At 38.5% G+C, this 19,347-nt stretch overlaps 1 protein-coding gene across 1 annotated transcript in view; it reads right to left on the bottom strand.

The window, feature by feature from the left end:
* The window catches only part of CTNNA2 (catenin alpha 2), a 1,329,932-nt gene that overhangs the window by 245,687 nt on the left and 1,064,898 nt on the right, over window positions 1-19,347 (bottom strand). Inside the window, exon 9 of the mRNA XM_061156261.1 lies at window positions 15,461-15,613. Coding sequence (XP_061012244.1) covers window positions 15,461-15,613 — 153 coding nt within the window. The remainder of the gene's footprint in view (window positions 1-15,460; window positions 15,614-19,347) is intronic.

Genomic DNA, 19,347 nt, shown 5'->3' with positions numbered 1-19,347 from the left:
ACTTTTTAGTATAACAAAAGACTAACTTTGTCTTGCTTTTCTACAGAAGCTAGAGTGAACACTGAATGTAAACGCTAAAGCCTGATTAGGCAGCACCACAGGGACAGGTGCTGAGAACCCAGGTATCTTGCAATCTTTATAACACACGCTATTCTTCTTCAGCTTCAAGGAGTAGACTGAAATAACATTAATAGAGTGCTGGATAATTTTATTGTGGTGAAGGTAAACTGGTAAGAAGTATATAAGGCTAATACATATAAATGTAAATATAAATATATACAGAAATAGAGGAAGAAAAAGGAAGAGAGAAAAAGAGGTGAGGGAAGAAGAAAGGAAGGGAGGAAAGGAGAATGCATGGGCTAGCAGAGAGAACATGAACCCTAAGGCATCTGAATTCCAGCTCCATAGCTCACCCATCAGCTATGATTTTTGGTCAGGCTACTTTTAGTTTCCTTGGGCCTCAGTTTCCTGTTGGTACTAGTGATAAAGAGCCTGCCTGCCAATGCAGGAGATGTAAGAGACTCAGGTTCAATCCCTGGGTTAGGAAGATGCCCTAGAGGAGGGCATGGCAACCCACTCCAGTATTCTTGCCTGGAGAATCACATGGACAGAGGATCCTGGAGGGCTACAGGCCATGGGGTTGCAAAGAGTTGGACATGACTGAAGTGACTTAGCATGCACAAGCCTCGGTTTCTTAATCTGCAAAATTATGATGATTAAAGAACTTACCTGCTAAGAGGATTAAAAGACAAAAAAATATGGAACATATTATAATATCTAGCAAAGAGAACAAGCTAAGTGTTATGTATCTTTCCTCTGTTGAGATGAGGGCAACACAGTTAACTACCCTCTCTCTTCTGGATGCTTCTTCAGTGCATGTGTGTGCATGCTAAATCACTTCAGTCGTGTCTGACTCTGCAACTCTATGAACTGTAGTCCACCAGGCTCCTCTGCCCATGGGATTCTCCAGGCAAGAATACGGGAGTGGGCTGCCATGTACTCCTCCAAGGGATCTTCCAGACCCAGGGATCGAACCCAAGTCTCTTATGTCTCCTGCTTTGGTAGGCAGGTTCTTTACCAGTAGCACCCAGAAGTACACTTAATTTACCTATTTGGTGAGTTATAGATGTAGGTCAGGGTGGGGTAAGTTTTTATCCAGATAACAGCAAATTTTTGTGGGAATAAATAGTCCTTCTTACATCTAAAAAAGAACTGATTTCTGGACTTCCCTGGTGGTTCAGTGGTTAAGAACACACCATCCGACACAGGGGAAGCAGGTTTGCTCCCTGCTTGAGGAACTAAGATCCCAGACATGCTGCTTGTGTGCTGAGTCACTTAGTCGTGTCCAACTCTTTGTGACCCCCCACCCCATGGACTCTAGCCAGCTTGGCCTCACTGTCCGTGGGATTTCCCAAGCAACAATACTGGAGCAGATTGCCATTTTCTTCCCCAAGGAGTCTTTCTGACCTAGGGATCAAACTCATGTCTCCTGCATCGATGGGCAGATTCTTTACCACTAAGCCACCAGGGAAGACCCACTATGCCCAAGTACAAAATAAAACGTCTAAAAAAAATAGTGGTACATATACACAATGGAATATTACCAAGCCATAAAAAGGAACACATCTGAATCAGTTCTAATGAAGTGGATGAACCTAGAACCTATTATACAGAGTGAAGTAAGTCAGAAAGAGAAAGATAAATATCATATTCTAATGCATATATATGGAATCTAGAAAAATGGTACTGAAGTATTTATTTACAGGGCAGCAACAGAGAAACAGACATAGAGAACAGACTTATGGACATGGGGAGAGGGGATGTGAGGGTGAGATGTATGGGAAGAGCAACATGAAAACTTATATTACCATATGTAAAATAGATAGCCAACTTGAATTTGCTGTATGGCTCAGGAAACTCAAATAGGGGTTCTGCATCAACCTAGAGAGGTGGGATGGGGAGGGAGATGGGAGGGAGTTCTAAAAGGGAGGAGACAGATGTATACCTATGGCTGATTAATGTTGAGGTTTGACCGAAAACAACAAAATTCCGTAAAGCAATTATCCCTCAATAAAAAAATTAATTAATTTTAAAAAAAGTAATGGCTACTTCACATGGTTGCCAAAAGCATTTTAAACAAGGTAATAAGTAATCAAGAGCTTATAAAGAACCCTGGCTCTATATTCAAATAGTTACTAACAGCCTAAAGTAAATCCTTGAACTTCTCTGAATATTTTATTGTATGTTATAGGAAAAATTATAAAATATGGTAGAGTTTAGGAACTTCCCTGGTGGCTCAGATGGTAAAGAATCTGCCTGCAATGCCGGAGACCTAGATGATGACCTAGGTTTAATCCCTGGATTGGGAAGATCCCTTGGAGAAGGAAATGGCAACCCACTCCAGTATTCTTGCCTGGAGAATTTTATGGACAGAGGAGCCTGGTGGGCTAAGTTTATAGGGTGGCAAAAAGTTGGACACAGCTGAGTGACTAACACTAAGGAACTAGAGAATTTGGGGAAGAGTGGCAGTCAAATCTATACTTAAAGGACAGAAAGAAAACTTGCAAGTTAACATGTGTTTGACCTGAACAAAACAGCTCTTTGTAAAATATTATGATTTACACGTTAGTTATGACAATTACTTGAGAAATTTTAATAATTCATTTCCAGTTCAAGTAGGTTAACTGAATTGGGGAGGAAACATTGAGGGAAAGATGAGAATGTTCAGCTTTTACTTTTTAAACTGGAGATCCAGTTCCATCCATGTTGTTTTTAATGCAGTTTTTCTAGATTGTCTTTTTCGTGCATGATTTGAATCAAGACGCTGGAAAGGACAAAACTCTCTCAGGTTTATTTCAACTCAAGACATATGTGTAGTGTTTACAGGATCACAGCTAACAAACAGCTACAGCTAGAGTTAATCAAGAAACAGTCTATGAAGGCTCTTTTTTAAAAATTCCAAGTGATTCCACCACTGGAGCAGGTCAAGATGGAGCCACCCCAGACTTTGTCTCTTATCCTAACTTCCATTATGTCAGCCCCAAAGCCAACCACTTCCTCCCACCTCCAATGCCTCTATTCTGGCCACAGTATTAATCCATTGCTGAAACACTGGAACATCCTTCCATCTATTCTCATCTTCTCCTTTTATCACTCTACTGTCTATTTTCCATAAAGCCATAGAACAGCTCTTTCAATATAGAAATTGGATCACACTGTACCTAACATTCAAATATCTGAGTAGAATACAAAATCTTTGCACCCAGCCCTCAATTTTATCTCTGGAATTTTTCGTCTCATGCTCGACTACAGTCACACTGGTCTCTCTGTTCTTTATCAAACATGCCAAGCACATTGCTGCCTTGAGGGTCTTTGCCCTATCTGTTGCACAATTTGGAATGTTCTTCACTTCCTTTAAATCCATGCCTAATAGTCATCTTCTTCAGAGACATGTTAAACATCATTCTCCATCCCCCTACCCTGCTTCACTTTGCTCTACAGCAGAGTTCCACCGTTACATTTTATACATTTATCTCACTCTGTCTTTTCCAACACAATATAGGCCCCATGAGAGCAGGAAATGTATCAGCTTGGTTCACTGTTTATTGCCAGCAATGGTAACCACCTAGTAAACACTTGTGGCTAAATGAATCTTCTGTGCAAGCAGAGGGATTGGTGGAGAAAAGCAACTTACTCAAGACTGAAATTAAGGCAGTCTGTGCTTCACTGAAGTGACTTAGCATCAGCAGCATCAGTGCTTCACTGATGATCCCATTCCTCATTCTGAATATGAAGCTTTGTGCCTTACTTTCAAACCTTGCATTTTCTAACGGACACAGCTTCCTACCCTGCATGGGGAGCCTCTACCAAAAGTAACAAAGTCAACATGATGAAGCAGAGAATCAAGATTGCCTTGTGTAGCTCATCACTCCTATGGCCTCAGTGACATGCTTCAATTTGTCAGAGAGAACCAACTCCCTCTCTAGCATCCTCTGTAACCAAGAATAAGGACAACTGCGTGCTTGTAAGGCAAATGCAGGGAAGAAATAACAGGCATTAACTCAAGAGTTAGTTCAGCTTCTCACAGTCTCCAATAGCAAAGCCCTTCTACTCTATAGAAATGGGAGTTCTTCATATAAGCTCTAGGATTCACAATTCCTCCTTGCTGAGTACACTGGGGAGGTAAATAAGCCCAATGACTGTTTATTGATCCAAGAAATACCTATTCAGGGTCCTGCAGCCGTGCTGGTAATATCCTAGGCCTCACTTATTTCATTCATTCTTCAGGCAGCATCTGTTTATTAAGTACCTCCTCTATGCTAGGCACTCAGCTACCTGTTAAGTAGTTAGGAATCAATTAGACATGGTCCTTTTCCTGAAGAAATTGCTAATTTAGCAAGAGAAAGAGCAGATAGGCTAACAGATGGATGTGTGCAAATCAAAAGTAAGTAGGGTTCTCATCACAAGGAAAAAAATGGTTTTCTGTTTCTTTAGTTGTGTATCTATATGAGATGATGGATGTTCACTTAGCTTTTTCTGGTAATCACTTCAGGAAGTATATCAAATCATCATTCTGTATACCTTAAGCTTATACAGAGCTGTGTATCAAATATACACAGCTATACACATATATATGTGTGTGTACACACAAATATACACAGGAGGTGCTGGGTTGGGAAGATCCTCTGGAGGAAGGCATGGCAACCCACTCCAGTATTCTTGCCTGGGAAATCCCGTAGGCAGAGGAGCAGTACATGGGATTGCAAAAGAGTCAGACATGACTTAGAGAATAAACAACACAGCTACACATCAAATATATCTGGATAAAACAAGAAGAAAAATAAAGGAAAACATGTACACAGTGATGTGTGTAAATTATATCTCAGTAAAACTTGGGGAAAAGATTTTTAGAAAATCTCTGAGACCACGAATGTTTGGTTTTTGTTTTGTTTTGTTTTTTAAAAAAGGAAATAGGGTTCCATGAGGGTGAAAAACATGAGGAACTGATCCCACTCAGGGACATGATGTTTGTGCTAAAAGCTGAGCAATCAGAAATGACAGGAAGGGGTAGAGCAGAGAGACTGTCAGGAAAGGGTCAATATAAGTAAGCACAGGCCCAGGTGGAGGCGGCATATCACTTTCAACAAACAGAAAGGAGCCTGTGTGTCTGATGCCTGCCATGTAGGAAGTGGGAGAGGACAGAAAGATGAGCCTGGAGGCTGTGGAGATGGCCAGATTCTGCAGATCTTGCAGGCTTTCTTAAAACCTTGATCTTCAACCTGAGAACAAGAGGAAATCGCTGAATGCCTCAGGCAGGGCAGTTGCACAGTCTGATTTGCATTTTCAGAATTTCACTCTGGCTGCTGCATGCAGAAAGACCAGGCATATGACAGAGGCCTGTTGGGAGGACCCTGCATTTCCCCAGACTAGAGGGTATGCAGTTTGCACTGGGGCTTTTATGGTAAAGATGGGGGAGTAGAAAGAAGAGCAGGCAGATACACTGAAAGCAAAGCCATGGAAGAAATGTTCCTGTCTGGAGGCTCTGAAACAGCTGTATTGATTTTACATGTTATTTTCCAGATTCAGTTTTATTTATTTATTCATTTATTTATTGCTGCAATGCATATTTTGCCCCACTTTACATTCACTTCACCCCCGCCCAGACCATGTTACTTTGGTACTGAGTTGCCATAAGTTGCACTGCATTTCTCCAGAAAGCCTAGGAATGAGATAGAGCAGGTGTGCTTGGATCAGATCAGCACTCCTTCAGAGTCAGCCCTGCCCTGAAGCCCTGAGCTCACCCTCAGAAGAAAGGAATTAGCTGGATTCTGGAGATGGGGGGAAATGACTACTGGTGGTATTTCCTATAGTGGCTGATTGTATGGTTCATGAAGCATCATTGCTGATCTGTTAAACTCTCTCAAATCAAGAAATACTCTGGTATAAATTCACCTATGTTTTTATTAAATGTGACAAACACTATAGGGAAAAAAAGCATAAAAATTTCACTTGTTAAGGCAATTATGAAAATTCAAATTATTCTTGTCTATTCATACTTTGTTAATATTTTATTTTCACTTAAACTGTCTTTGTTAAAGATTGTCTAAAAACTGACATTGTATAAAAGGTTGTGATACCTTCTGTTCACCTCATCACATTCATCTCTGAATAGAAAATACCAAACTGGGAGAAAAAGATACAGAATTATAAGGGAAAAAAAACACATAAAAATAGGTGAAAACTGAATATAAAACAATGAAACCATAAGCAAAGGTAAAAGTGAAAGTCACTCAGTCATGTTTGACTCTTTGCAACCCCATGGACTGTACAGCCCATGGGATTCTCTAGGCCAGAATACTGGAGTGGATAGCCTTTTCCTTCTTCAGAGATTGAACCCAGGTCTCCTGTAAAGGTAGGAGGAGTGAAATTGTGTTTAGGATCAAATTCCATACCCACCAGAGATGCTCAGAGAGCTCAAAAAAAAAAAAAAAAAAAAACCTTGTGTGTGCCGGTAGCCAGCAATCCCACAAGAAACTGGGCCAGACCTGCTTTTGAGTGTTTCAATGTCTCCTGCGGAGGCACAGGTCAGCAGTGGCTTGCCGTGGGGACAGGTCCTCCGGGCTGCAGCAGACCTGGGAGGTGCATCATGTGAGCCCCACCCAGAACCACCAAGCAGACAACCCACAGACTGGAGAACAATTATACCAAAGAAGTTCTTGCATTGTTGTGAAAGTTCTAGGGCCCACAACATTTCCCAACCTGGGCATCCAGCAAAGGGAGTGAGAACCCCCAGGGACTTTGACCTTGAAGGCCAGTGGGATTTTATCACAGAACTTCCACAGGACTGGGGAAACAGGCTCTTGGAGGGCACAAACAAAACCTTCTGCGCATCACCTAGAAGAAAGGACCGGTGACCCCAACAGAGACTGAGCCAGACTTGCCTGAGAGTGTCCAGGAGTCTCCAGCGGAGGCCCAGGTCGACAATGGGCTGCCATGGGGTCAGGGGCACTGAATACAACAGTCCTGGTTTGGCCTTAGGCCAAACTACAGGGAGGGAACACAGCCCCACCCATCAACAGAAAATTGGATTAAAGATTTAGTGAGCATGGCCCCGCCCATCAGAACAAGACCCAGATTCCCCCAGTCCCTCCCATCAGGAAGCTTCCACAAGCCTCTTTTCCATCAGAGGGCAGACAGAATGGAAACCACAATTACAGAAAACTAACAAATCTGATCACTTGAATCACAGCCTTGTCTAACTCAGTGAATCTATGAGCCATGCTGTGTAGGGCCAACCAAAATGGACGGATCATGGTGGAGACTTCTGATAAAACATGGTCCACTGGAGAAGGGAATGTGGTTTACATCAGTATTCTTGCCTTGAGAACCCTATGAACAGTTTGAAAAGGCAAAAATACACTGAAAGATGATCTCTCCAAGTCAATAGGTGCTCAATATGCTACTGGAGAAGAGTGGAGAAACAGCTCCAGAAAGACTAAAGAGGCTGAATCAAAGTGAAAAAAACACCCAGTTGTGGATGTGACTGGTGATGGAAGTAAAGTCTGATGCTATAAAGAACAATACTGCATAGGAATCTGGAATGTTTGTCCATGAATCAAGGCAAATTGGAAGTGATCAAACAGATAAAAAGAGTGAGCATTGACATTTTAGCAATCAGTGAATTAAAATGGACCAGAAAGGGCAAATTTAATTCAGATGACCATTATTTCTACTACTGTGGGTAAGAATCCCTTAGAAGAAATGGAGTAGCGCTCATAGACAACAAAAGAGTCTGAAATGCAGTACTTGGGTGCAATCTCAAAAATGACAGAATGATCTCTGTTCATTTTCAAGGCAAAAAATTCAATATCACAGTAATCCAAATCTATGCCCCAACTACTAATGCCAAAGAAGCTGCAGTTAAATGGTTCTATGAAGACTTACAAGACCTTCTAGCACTAAGGACAAAATAAGATGTCCTTTTCATCATAGGGGAATGGAATGCAAAAGTAGGGCATCAAGAGATACCCAGAGTAACAGGCAAGTTTGGTCTTGGAGTACAAAATAAAGCACGGCAAAGGCTAACAGAGTTTTGTCAAGAGAACACACTGGTCATAGTAATCACCCTCCTCCAACAACACAAGAGATGACACTACACATGGACCTCACCAGATGATCAATCCTGAAATCACTGATTATATTATTTGCAACCAGAAATGGAGACACTCTATACAGTCAGCAAAAACAAGACTAGGAGTTGACTGGGGCTCAGATGAACTCCTTATTGCAAAATTCAGACTTAAATTGAGGAAAGTAGGGAATACCCTAAACCATTCAGATATGACATAAATCAAATCCCTTATGATTATACAGTGGAAGTGTAAATGAATTCAAAAGATTAGATCTGATAGAGTGCCTGAATAACTATGGAAGAAGGTTCATAACATGGAACAGGAGGCAGTAATTAAAACCATCCCCAAGAAGAAGAAATACAAAAAGGCAAAATGCTTGTCTGAGAAGGCCTTACAAATAGCTGAAAAAAGAAGAGAAGCAAAAAGCAAAGGAGAAAAGGAAAGATATATCCATCTGAATGCAGAGTTCCAAAGAATAGCAAGGAGAGATAAGAAAGTCTTCCTAAGTGAACAGTGCAAAGAAACAGAGGGAAACAATAGAATGGGAAAGACTAGAGATCTCTTCAAGAAAAGTACAGATACCAAAGGGAACATTTCATGCAAAGATGGGCACAATAAAGGACAGAAATGGTATGGACCTAACAGAAGCAGAAGATATTAAGAAGAGGTGGCAAGAATACACAGAAGAACTATGCAAAAAAGATCTTCATGACCCAGATAATCACGATGGTGTGATCATTCACCTAGAGCCAGACATCCTGGAATGCAAAGTCAAGTGGGCCTTAGGAAGCATCACTATGAACAAAGCTAGTAGACGTGATGGAATTCTGAGCTATTTGAAATCCTAAGAGATGATGCTATGAAAGTGCTGCACTCAATATGCCAGCAAATTTGGAAAACTCAGTAGTGGCCACAGGACTGGAAAAGGTCAGTTTTTATTCCAACTCAAAAAGAAAGGCAATGCCAAAGAAAGTTCAAACTGCCACACAATTGCACTCATCTCACACGCTAGCAAAGTAGTGCTCAAAATTCTTTAAGCTAGGCTTCAATGGTACGTGAACTGAGAACTTCCAGATGTTCAAGCTGGTTTTACAAAAGGCAGGGGAACCAGAGATCAAATTGACAACAACTGTTGGATCATAGAAAAAGCAAGAAAAGTCCAGAAGAACATCTACTTCTGTTTCATTGACTACCCTAAAGCCTTTGACTGTGTGGATCAGAATAAATTGGGGAAAATTCTTAAAGAGATGGGAATACCAGACCACTTTACCTGCCTCCTGAGAAATCTGTATGCAGGTCAAGAAGCAACAGTTAGAACTGGATGTACAACAACAGACTGGTTCCAAATTGGGAAAGGAGTACATCAAGGCTGTATATTGTCACCCTGTTTCTTTAACCTATATGCAGACTACATCATAAGAAATGCCAGGCTGGATGAAGCATAAGCTGGAATCAAGATTGCCAGGAGAAATATCAATAATCTCGGATATGCAGATGACACCACTATTATTGCAGAAAGTGAAGAGGAACAAAAGAGCCTCTTGATGAAAATGAAAGAGGAGAGTGAAAAAGTTGGCTTAAAACTCAACATTCAGAAAACTAAGATCATGGCATCTGGTCCCATCCCTTCATGGGAAATAGATGGGGAAACAATGGAAACAGTGACAGACTTTATTTTCTTGAGCTCCAAAATCACTGCAGATAGTAATTGCAGCCATGAAATTAAAAGACACTTGCTCCTTAGAAGAAAAACTATGACAAACCTAGACAGCATGTTAAAAAGCAGACCTTTGTCAACAAAGGTCCATCTAGTCAAAGCTGTGGTTTTTCCAGTAGTCATGTATGGCTGTGAGAGTTGGACCATAAAGATAGCTGAGTGCCAAAGAATTGATGTTTTTGAATTGTGGTGTTGGAGAAGGCTCTTGAGAGTCCCTTGGATTGCAAGGAGATCCAATCAGTCTATCCTAAAGGATATCAGTACCGAGTGTTCATTGGAAGGACTGATGCAGAAGCTGAAACTCCAATACTTTGGCCACCTGATGCGAAGACCTGACTCATTTGAAAAGACCCTGATGCTGGGTAAGATTGAACGCAGGAGGAGAAGGGGACGACAGAGGATGAGATGGTTGGATGGCATTACCCACTCGATGGCCATGAGTTTTAGCAAGCTCCAGGAGTTAGTGATGGACAAGGAAGCTGGTGTGCTGCTGTCCATGGGGTTGCAAAGAGTCAGACATGACTGAGTGACTGCACTGAACTGAACTGAGAGTCAAATATTGATTATTCATTCATTCTTCCTTCAAAATTATCTGATATATAATTCTTATGTGATTTACATTAATGGGGCTTCCCAGGTGACACCATTGATAAAGAATATACCTGCCAGTGCAGGAGATGTAGGAGATGCAGGTTCAATTCCTGATTCAGGAAGCTCCCTTGGAGGAGGAAATGGCAACCCATGCCAATATTGAATAGAGGAGGGTGTAGTAACCCACTCCAGTATTCTTGCCTGGAGAATCCCCATGGGCAGAGGAGCCCGGTGGACTACAGTCCCTGGGGTCACAAGGAGTTGGACACGACTGAGGGACTAAGCACAGCACATTCCATTGAATAAAAAAATCTCTGAGTAAAAATATTAACAACAAAAATCATCTCACAAATGTATCCCACCCAGTTCTCTCAGGAATTTCCACTTCCAGCCATGAAAAAGAACCTAGTAAGAGACTCATCTCACTTTCCTGCTGAGAACAACTAGAAATGCAGAAATAAAAGAATTTGCTTCAAAGCATGAGACATCAGCCAAAGGAGTCAAAACTTAGACTAGATCAAAAAGAGATGCTCATTGAAGGGGGCCCAGCTTTCTGCATTTCACTTTTCCTCTCAGGGATTTGCTAATTCTTATTGTGGAAGAAGACACAGATACAAATAGAAGGTTGCTGCTGAGAGGAAAATGATTCTTTAAGAGTTTTCAGCAACCTCATAGGGTTGGGGAGGCAAAAACTGGACAGGACGGCCGAGGAAGCAGAGGCTTGGAACTAAGGGCCCATAACAAAGGGACATTCAAAAACAAGCATTATTTATTTATTTTTAAATGCTTTCTCCCACCATTTTTTGTCTATTAAGTTACAAATAACAAGAGCCAAGTAGTCCCTAAAGGCATACAAAAACAAATCAAAGTCTACACCCATCATGATGACAAGAAAACAAAAACTGTAGTAAATGCTTCATAGATGAGGTGGGATACTAAGTACTTCATTTATTCTCTCTTGGCATCTGGAATGACCATTCCATAGGACTAGGATAAAAGAAAGGTAGACTATACCTTAGAAAGTCATAAACTAGCCTCAAATCAGAGAAGTTTCAAGTCTTCGAATGGACTGAGGTGGTTTGCCTCTCTGCTGCCTGTCAGAGGACAGGATGAATTCTCTTTGGAGAGAAAAATCATCCAGATTGCTATGGTCTGAATGTTTGTGTCCTCCCAAGATTCATCACTTTCAAATCCTCATACCGCATGTGATGGCTAGGAAGTGAGGTCTTGAGAGTTTCATAGGTTATGAAATTCATAAATGGGATTACTGTTCTTATAAAAAGGAACCCCACAGTCATCCCTCTCCCCTTCCACCATGTGAGAACACAGTGAGAAGCTATGAACAAAGAAGAAGGCCTTCATAGAATACACCTATTCAGGAAACTTGGTCTTGGACTTCTCAGTCTTAAGAACTGTGAGAAATAAATTTCTGTTGTTTATAGGCCACTGAATGTGTAGTACTTTGTTATAGCAGCCTGGAGAGACTAAGACACAGATTCTCTACATTTTTCATAAGAATGTCTACCATTCAATCAAAAATTAACCAGCATACCAGAAACAAAGAATTTTCAAGATAAAATCAAATAGCAAACAGTCACCATACTAAAGTCTCCATTTTGAAAGCCTCAAAGGGCTACAAGACCATTTAGTTAAACAAGTACAAACTCAATTAAATGAAACATGGCATATTCCAGTCATCAGGCAAATACAAGAGATTAATTATAATTAAGAGTCTTAATTCTATTTTGAATGTTTGGCTGCTGACAATGTTTAAGCCTCACTCTTCCCTCTTTCCCTCGTGCTACAAACTGGGCAAACTGATAGGAAAGCCCACTGTTTTTCCTATGCTAAAGGAGAGTCTGAAGAAACATTCAAACTCCAGCCCCTACATGGAGATCTTGACTCCAGACCCCAAAGCCTGATAAAAACTAAAAGCACTTGTTGTCTCTGTTGAAGCCACTGTGGACTGGCTTGGACCACTCTATAGGGCAACCACAAAACAGAAACAAAATTGATTCAAATACTGGAGTTTTATGACTTGGATTTTTAAAATAATTCTGATTAATATATTTTAAAGGAGATGACCTGATAATGAATTATATCAGAAAAACTGGAAATTCTTAAATAAAAATGGAACTCAGTAGATAAGTTTCAAGCATATTGGACACGGAGACAGGATGAGTGAGCTAAAAATTAGGTCAGCAGAAAATAACCAGAGACATGTATAGTTTAGGAAGAAATTTATAGTCTCAAACATGTATATTACTAAAATAAAAAAGGCTAAAAATCAATGATAGGATTATTGATTTCAAAAAGTTAGAAAAAAAATAAGTTATAGCAGAAGAAAGCAGAAAAAAAGAAATACAAAGATAAGAGCATTCTTGTATAAGAGAAATACAAAGATAAGAAATACAAAGATAAGTCTTAAATAAAACTTAAAAATTCTACAAAACTGAAAGCTATGTTTTAGAAAAAATTATTAAATTGGTCAACCTCTTACAAAACTAATCAATAAAAAAGAAAGAAGACACAATTAGGCACATGAGGGATGAATGGGAAAAAAAAAAAAGAAAGAGTAGTGCAGATTCTAATACATGTTTTAAAAATGGTAGAAGACATGGGCAATTTTATGCCAAAAACTTAGAAAATTAAATGAAAATAAAAAATTCTTAGAATACAACTTACCAAAGCTGACCCAAAAGAAGCTGAAAATTTAAACAGTCTTATGCTTTAAAAATTGAATCTCCAATTTTTTAACTCTTCCTCAAATAAATACCCAGGCTCAGATTGCTGTATCAGTGAATTTCTCCAAATATTTAAAAAATATATAATGCCATTCTCACACATTCACTTCCAGAAAACAGAAAGAAAAAATAACTTCTAACTTATTTTCTGAGAGAAAGCATATTTTTGATCCCTCTAAAGGAGAATAAAGAAGACAAAAATTATGCAATAGTCCCAGAAATATGACATAATTTTATACATATTCATAAATTTTAAAAATCTTAAAAAAGGAGTAACAGAAGACAAATAAGTTAATCTAACAAAAGTATCCACAAGAAATCTAGAGTTAATGATATAATAAACGGTAAAATCTTAAAATTTCCTCACTGAGATCTAAAGGTAACAAAAGTATCTATTACCATACTTCTAAGTTGAAGGTTTGGTTAGTGCAATAATACAAGGAATAAAGAAAACACAGGATTGGAAAAGAAGAAATACAACTGTCATAATTTGCAGATAACATGACTATATACATAAGAAATCCTACAGGATACAGTCAAAACTTCGCATTAGGAAGTGAATTTAACAAGGTAATAGACATGAAAATCAACATAACAACCAAATTTTTCATATTACAGACACAGAAACTAAGGCCCAGAAAAGTACCCAGGTCTATATAGACACTTCAAATTGGAAGAAGTGTGACTCTAAGCCCAGTGCTCAAGTTTCCTTACATGTCTGCATCAGCAGTGATGCACTTGTTTGAAGCACATAAGATGCAGAAATGTTTTCAAGTCCAGCTCATGTCTAATCAAACAGAGGCCAATGTACACCCTTGTCCTGGCACCTCCTGGGCATCCGGACATTCCAAAATGCTGCTGGCTGCAGGGACCACACAGGTAGAAGGAAAGGAACAACTATGGGAGCAAGTTAGCAACAGTTCGAAATGTGGGGTCTGAACGACCTGGATCTTCTGCTGCTGGCACAAGTTGTGAATCAAGAATCACCCAGAGTGACTGGATTCCCCTACAGTGAAATATACAGATGGGATGCAGGGAAACGATGGCTGTGTCCAGGGTCAATAAGAAAGGAAAAAAAGAGTAGGGAGCTACTTGGCCCTGGCCTCATACTTACCCAGGGCATCAAATTTGAACTTCAAACATGATCTGCAAATGAGGCTGTACACAGAATTACAGAAGGACACCGGCAGAATTGAAAGTAGGAGATGTTTATCATACAACTCTAATCTCATGTCCCTGTCTTTATTGATAATAGCTACAACACATCATTAATTAATGTTCTCTATAAAGTCTGCAACTATCATGTAAATACTAGAATTATATATATTGGGATGATGTATACTAATATTATGATTTATTGCATATTAATATTTTTAACTTCTGTAGCACTCATTTCACTTTCTTCCTTTCCTCTTCTTCCTCCCCTTGTCACTCCAACTGCCCCTTCTTCAGCTGTTCTTTCTTTAAAGTTGAAAGTGGCAGAACTTCCAAGGCCAACCTTGGAAAGACTTTGGATTCTACAATGGCTAACTTGGAATTGCAGCCAAATCTTGGAATCTGTAGGTGGAATGTGAGGGGTGATAGGGTATTTGCCCCATATTTGGGGACAGAGCCAGAAAGATTGCCATAATATTATAAGCATGACTCTATTTTCAGCTTCTTTAGTCTAATGTCACCCCAAGACACTGGGGCTACAGTAGGAAGTTCAAGGGTTTCAGTCAAACAGTACAGTTTTACATTTATAAAGCAACTTCTACAGATGTCTCTAACACAGAGAATATACCTAGGACCTGAACTTACACTCCTACTACTGCCCCAAGAGTCTTTACCAGGATTCCAAACATCTCTTTTAGGGAGGGGAGACTAATTTTTACAATGTTCATAATGTGGCCAGCTAATTCGGGTTTAGGTGGGTGAGTAGAGATGGGATAAAAAAGGGAACTGTGTCTAAATCTCCATTTGGAAGTTTTAATTCTACTTCTTCAAATCAAAGCTGGTCTTCAGCACTTGGACTGTCCCTTCTATTGCTCCTGTTTCAGCCTCTGCTTACTGTTGAGGAAAATTAACAGATACATTTCAGAATCTGTGTAGAATTGTGTAATAGTGAGAGGAGAGATTACTGAAAACTTGTGTCTTTTACAAAGGATGGAGTCACCAGAAGGTAAAAGAAAGATCCAGGAAAATCACAGGAGCCTGGTTTGTTGAAATTCCAAGACCCATTTATAGAGATTAAACCTACTGATACAAATTCTAGTCTCAAGCCTCTCTTAACTTACCTCCACCAGCTTGTTGGCATGCTCACGGAAAACCTGGGCATATTCCTTCACTTCCTTCTCATTCCCACTTTTCGCAGCCTCAATGAGAACTAGCAAAGGAACGTTGGTTTCCAAGAAAGAATCTGATATGTGATCCATCACTGCTTTCCGAAGCTACAGTAAAAAAAAAAAAAAAAAAAAATGAAAACAAAGAATTAAGGGACAGAATTACTGTCTGTTTGATTGTATTACTCTTTAAGTCATACGAATTAAATCACTTCCTAGGAATAGCTTTTCTAAAGACCCAGTTCTCATGGTTCACAGACATAATGCTGCAACTCTCTTTTTAATCTTCCTGGTGCTTATCATATCAAAGGAAGGCAAAGAGATATGACTGATTCTGAATTATCTGTATTATATATCAACTTGGAAGTTACACACATGACTTGTGTAGCTCAGTACATTATAGGCTGTCCTTATCAAAGTTCTTCTGACATCCTTCATTGACCAAGTGTCTCCCTTCAGGTTTTAAGTCCTGATTCATCTCAAGAACTCGGGCTTTTTAGAAAAAGAAGAAATGTAGGCATCAATCAACAGATAGGGAGAACTTTAGATGATGAACTAGGCCTTGAAGCGACGTGAAAATCTTATCTCTCTGCTGTCTCCAGCCCTTTCAACATCCATTGTTTGTATTTGATGGAGGGAGAAACATGAAACTCTTAACAATCTAAAAAAATGTATCTGCCAGGTGCTGTGATGATACAGTTGGTATGCTCCAGAAAGAACTACTGACAATTATTCGTCAAGGTAATTTAGAATAAACATACCCAAATTTCTAACAATGCATAATTATACATCATTCCCACATTGTTTAAATGGGAAGTAGGACAGCCACATTAAAATGAAATGAAACTGTACTGAACAATTACCTTAGTGCTGCTTTGTTCATAATTGTCAGAATGTATGCAAGGAGAAAACACCCCAAATACAAATAAACAGAAGAGAAGATGATAAACAATGTGTATATTTTCCAAACAAATGTTCCTGTTCAGGGGTATTCAGGCAAATCTTTTGATAGTATGATACATATACACTTATCATTGGTCAGAAGAAGGGAAATGTACAAAGTCCAGTTCCTTTTGCACTAATTACCAGAGGGTATCCCTGTGTGTATGTGTAGTTTAGTTTAACTCTGGATTGAGTTGGACATTTTAGCATATAAAACATAACAAGATTTGTGGAAAATTAACATTAATTAGTTACTCATTAGCAAGGTGTGCTAAATTTCTTCTTGGGAATACTACTTTTATTGGTGAGCTCATATATTCTGGGCATATGTGATGTGCCAGACAACTTAGATCAACCAAGGTTTTTTTATGTTATATCACTTAATCCCCATGACAATACTATGAGATAGGGATTATTCTTAGACCACCAGTTTTTCAGATGAAGAAAATGAGACTTGGAAAATTTAAATAACCTGCCTGCCCCCATAAGGTGGCAAGGAGCCACCTCTAATAAAGTCTGAAGGGGACAGTACAGAGGACACTTGAAGCTGACCTGGCTTGGCTCTCCTCCAGCACAGAAACCCTCTTGAAGGAGAAGCTATTGAGAGTGTAATCAAAGTTGAACTGGCTGGGGGCAATAGAGACAAAAGAAAGGAACGATCCAGATCTAGATAAAGTGGGGGCAATGGTCAGAACTAGGCTATCTCACCAATCAAGACAATGTTTGCTTTTTTTATCTTAGGAAAATTTTATTTTTGCAAAACATATATATAACATAAAAGTTTTTCACTTTAAGTGTATAATTCAGTGGCATTAATTACATTCACAATGTTGTAAAACCATCACCAACATACAGTTCCAAAATATTTCCATCATCCCAGAGACTCTATAAACATTAGGCAAGAATTCTCCATGCTCCCCTTCTCCCAGCCCTAATAAATCTACTTTCTGTCTCTATGAATTTGTCTATGCTAGATCATTCATACAAGTGAAATCATACAATATCTGTCATCTTGTGTCTAACCTACTGTATTTTTAAATATTACGTAAAATAAGAGAAGTGAGAGCTCTGTGAAGCTAGAAGAATTATCTGCTCTTCTAGACTTTTTCCAAGTCTTCAGGAAGATTGAGTTCTCATTTAGTATGAGCAACTTGAAATGATCAAGGTCAAAATTCACATAAAACTATTATAAGAAAAACATATCATCTCTATACAAACTGAAAGCATCCCAGAAAGATATGCCTGTAAAACAAATTAAAATTGTAATCTACTATTTCAAACACATTAAAATGCACTAAAAATGATGCAAGATATGAAAGAACATAAATTAGAAAAAGAAGAAATTCAAGGATGAAGTCATGAAACTTAGAAAAGAATTATAAGTAAAAGAAAAATCATTTGAAAAAGACTAAATAGGAATGAATAAACACAGTAGCAAATGCGTCAAAAGAAATAGAAAAGAAGGAAAAAATTTTAAATGCAAAATAAAATCTTCTAAAAGAGATTTTAAAAATTTTGAGAAAAGGTAACAAATACTGAAGATAAGCAAAGAAATTTCAATATATGGTTACCAGAGGTCCCTAAAGAGGAAAATCAAAGCAAGAAAATGAAAAGAATACTAAGCATAGTAATTCATGAATATTTTCCTGAATATGTATAATTTTTAAAGTGCCATTATATAAATATAATTACTTATATAATTATTTATTTAATATAATTATTAAAATATATCATATAGATTATATTCTATCTACATTATATATAGACATATATTTGATATAGAAATATATATTATACACATAATATATAAGCAATTTTCTGAAAAAGCATTTCATGTACTTGAGAAAGGAAACCTACACTATCAACCAAGAAAATTGGATTTAAAGAAAAAAGGGGTAAATACTTATGTATTTAGGCAATAAAGGAAAGAAAATTATTTATATATGATCATTAGACTTTCCAACAGCAAAGTTTTATGCCAGAAGAAAATAAAATACTACATTTAAGACCCTCAAGGAAAGAAAATGTTAGCTAAGAATTTTATAACCAGCAGAACTGACTTTCAAGGATATAAACCACAGACAAAATTTGATCAACATGCAAGAACTCAGAAAATATCATTTTTATGAGACAGAGAATCTGTTAAAGGATGAACTTTACCTGGAAAAATAACTAGAAAAACATCAACTAATAACTCGAAAAGCATAACATAAGCACTGGCAGTGAGCATTCAATATATTCTTATTTATAAAACTAAGAACATAGGATAGTCAAATGGGAGAGAGTATAGTATAAAATGGATTTATGCTCTGACAATGAAGATGTAAAAATGAAAAAGGGAATATGATCTTTTGTAAAAAGATCTTAACTATTTTATGTGATTTTAATTATAATGGTAGTATGAATATTGTTATTCTAACACTACTGTGTTTAAAGGTAGGCTCAGTGGTAAAGAATCTGCCTGCCAGTGCTGGAGCTACAGAAGATGAGGGTTCGATCCCTGTGTCAGGAAGATCCCCTGGAGGAGGAAATGGCAATCCACTCCAATATTCCTGGTGGGATAATTCCACAGTCAGAGAAGCCTGGTGGGCTATAGCACATAGGGTCACAAGGAGTCAGACATGACTGAGTGAGCATGCACACAAAGCAAATAGTTATGAAATTTTATTTCTCATCTCCCATGTCCTTGCTAACCAGAAGTGTTAGTGTGGAAGAAACACAATGTAATATAAAAGAGATTTTTTTAAAAAAGGAGATTAAGGAAAAACCCTATTACTCTAAACCTGAAGTAGAAATACCAAATATGAACACATGAGATTTTAAAGTAAACACACACATGTACAGTTTCCAGTTCTGTCCAACAATGGCCAGTCCAGTAACAATGAACATTTTTGAAATAC

Source organism: Dama dama, chromosome 11, assembly GCF_033118175.1.
Source record: "Dama dama isolate Ldn47 chromosome 11, ASM3311817v1, whole genome shotgun sequence".
NCBI lineage: Eukaryota > Metazoa > Chordata > Mammalia > Artiodactyla > Cervidae > Dama > Dama dama.
Note: the sequence above shows the minus strand (reverse complement) of the source record. Positions and strands in the feature narration are given on the sequence as shown.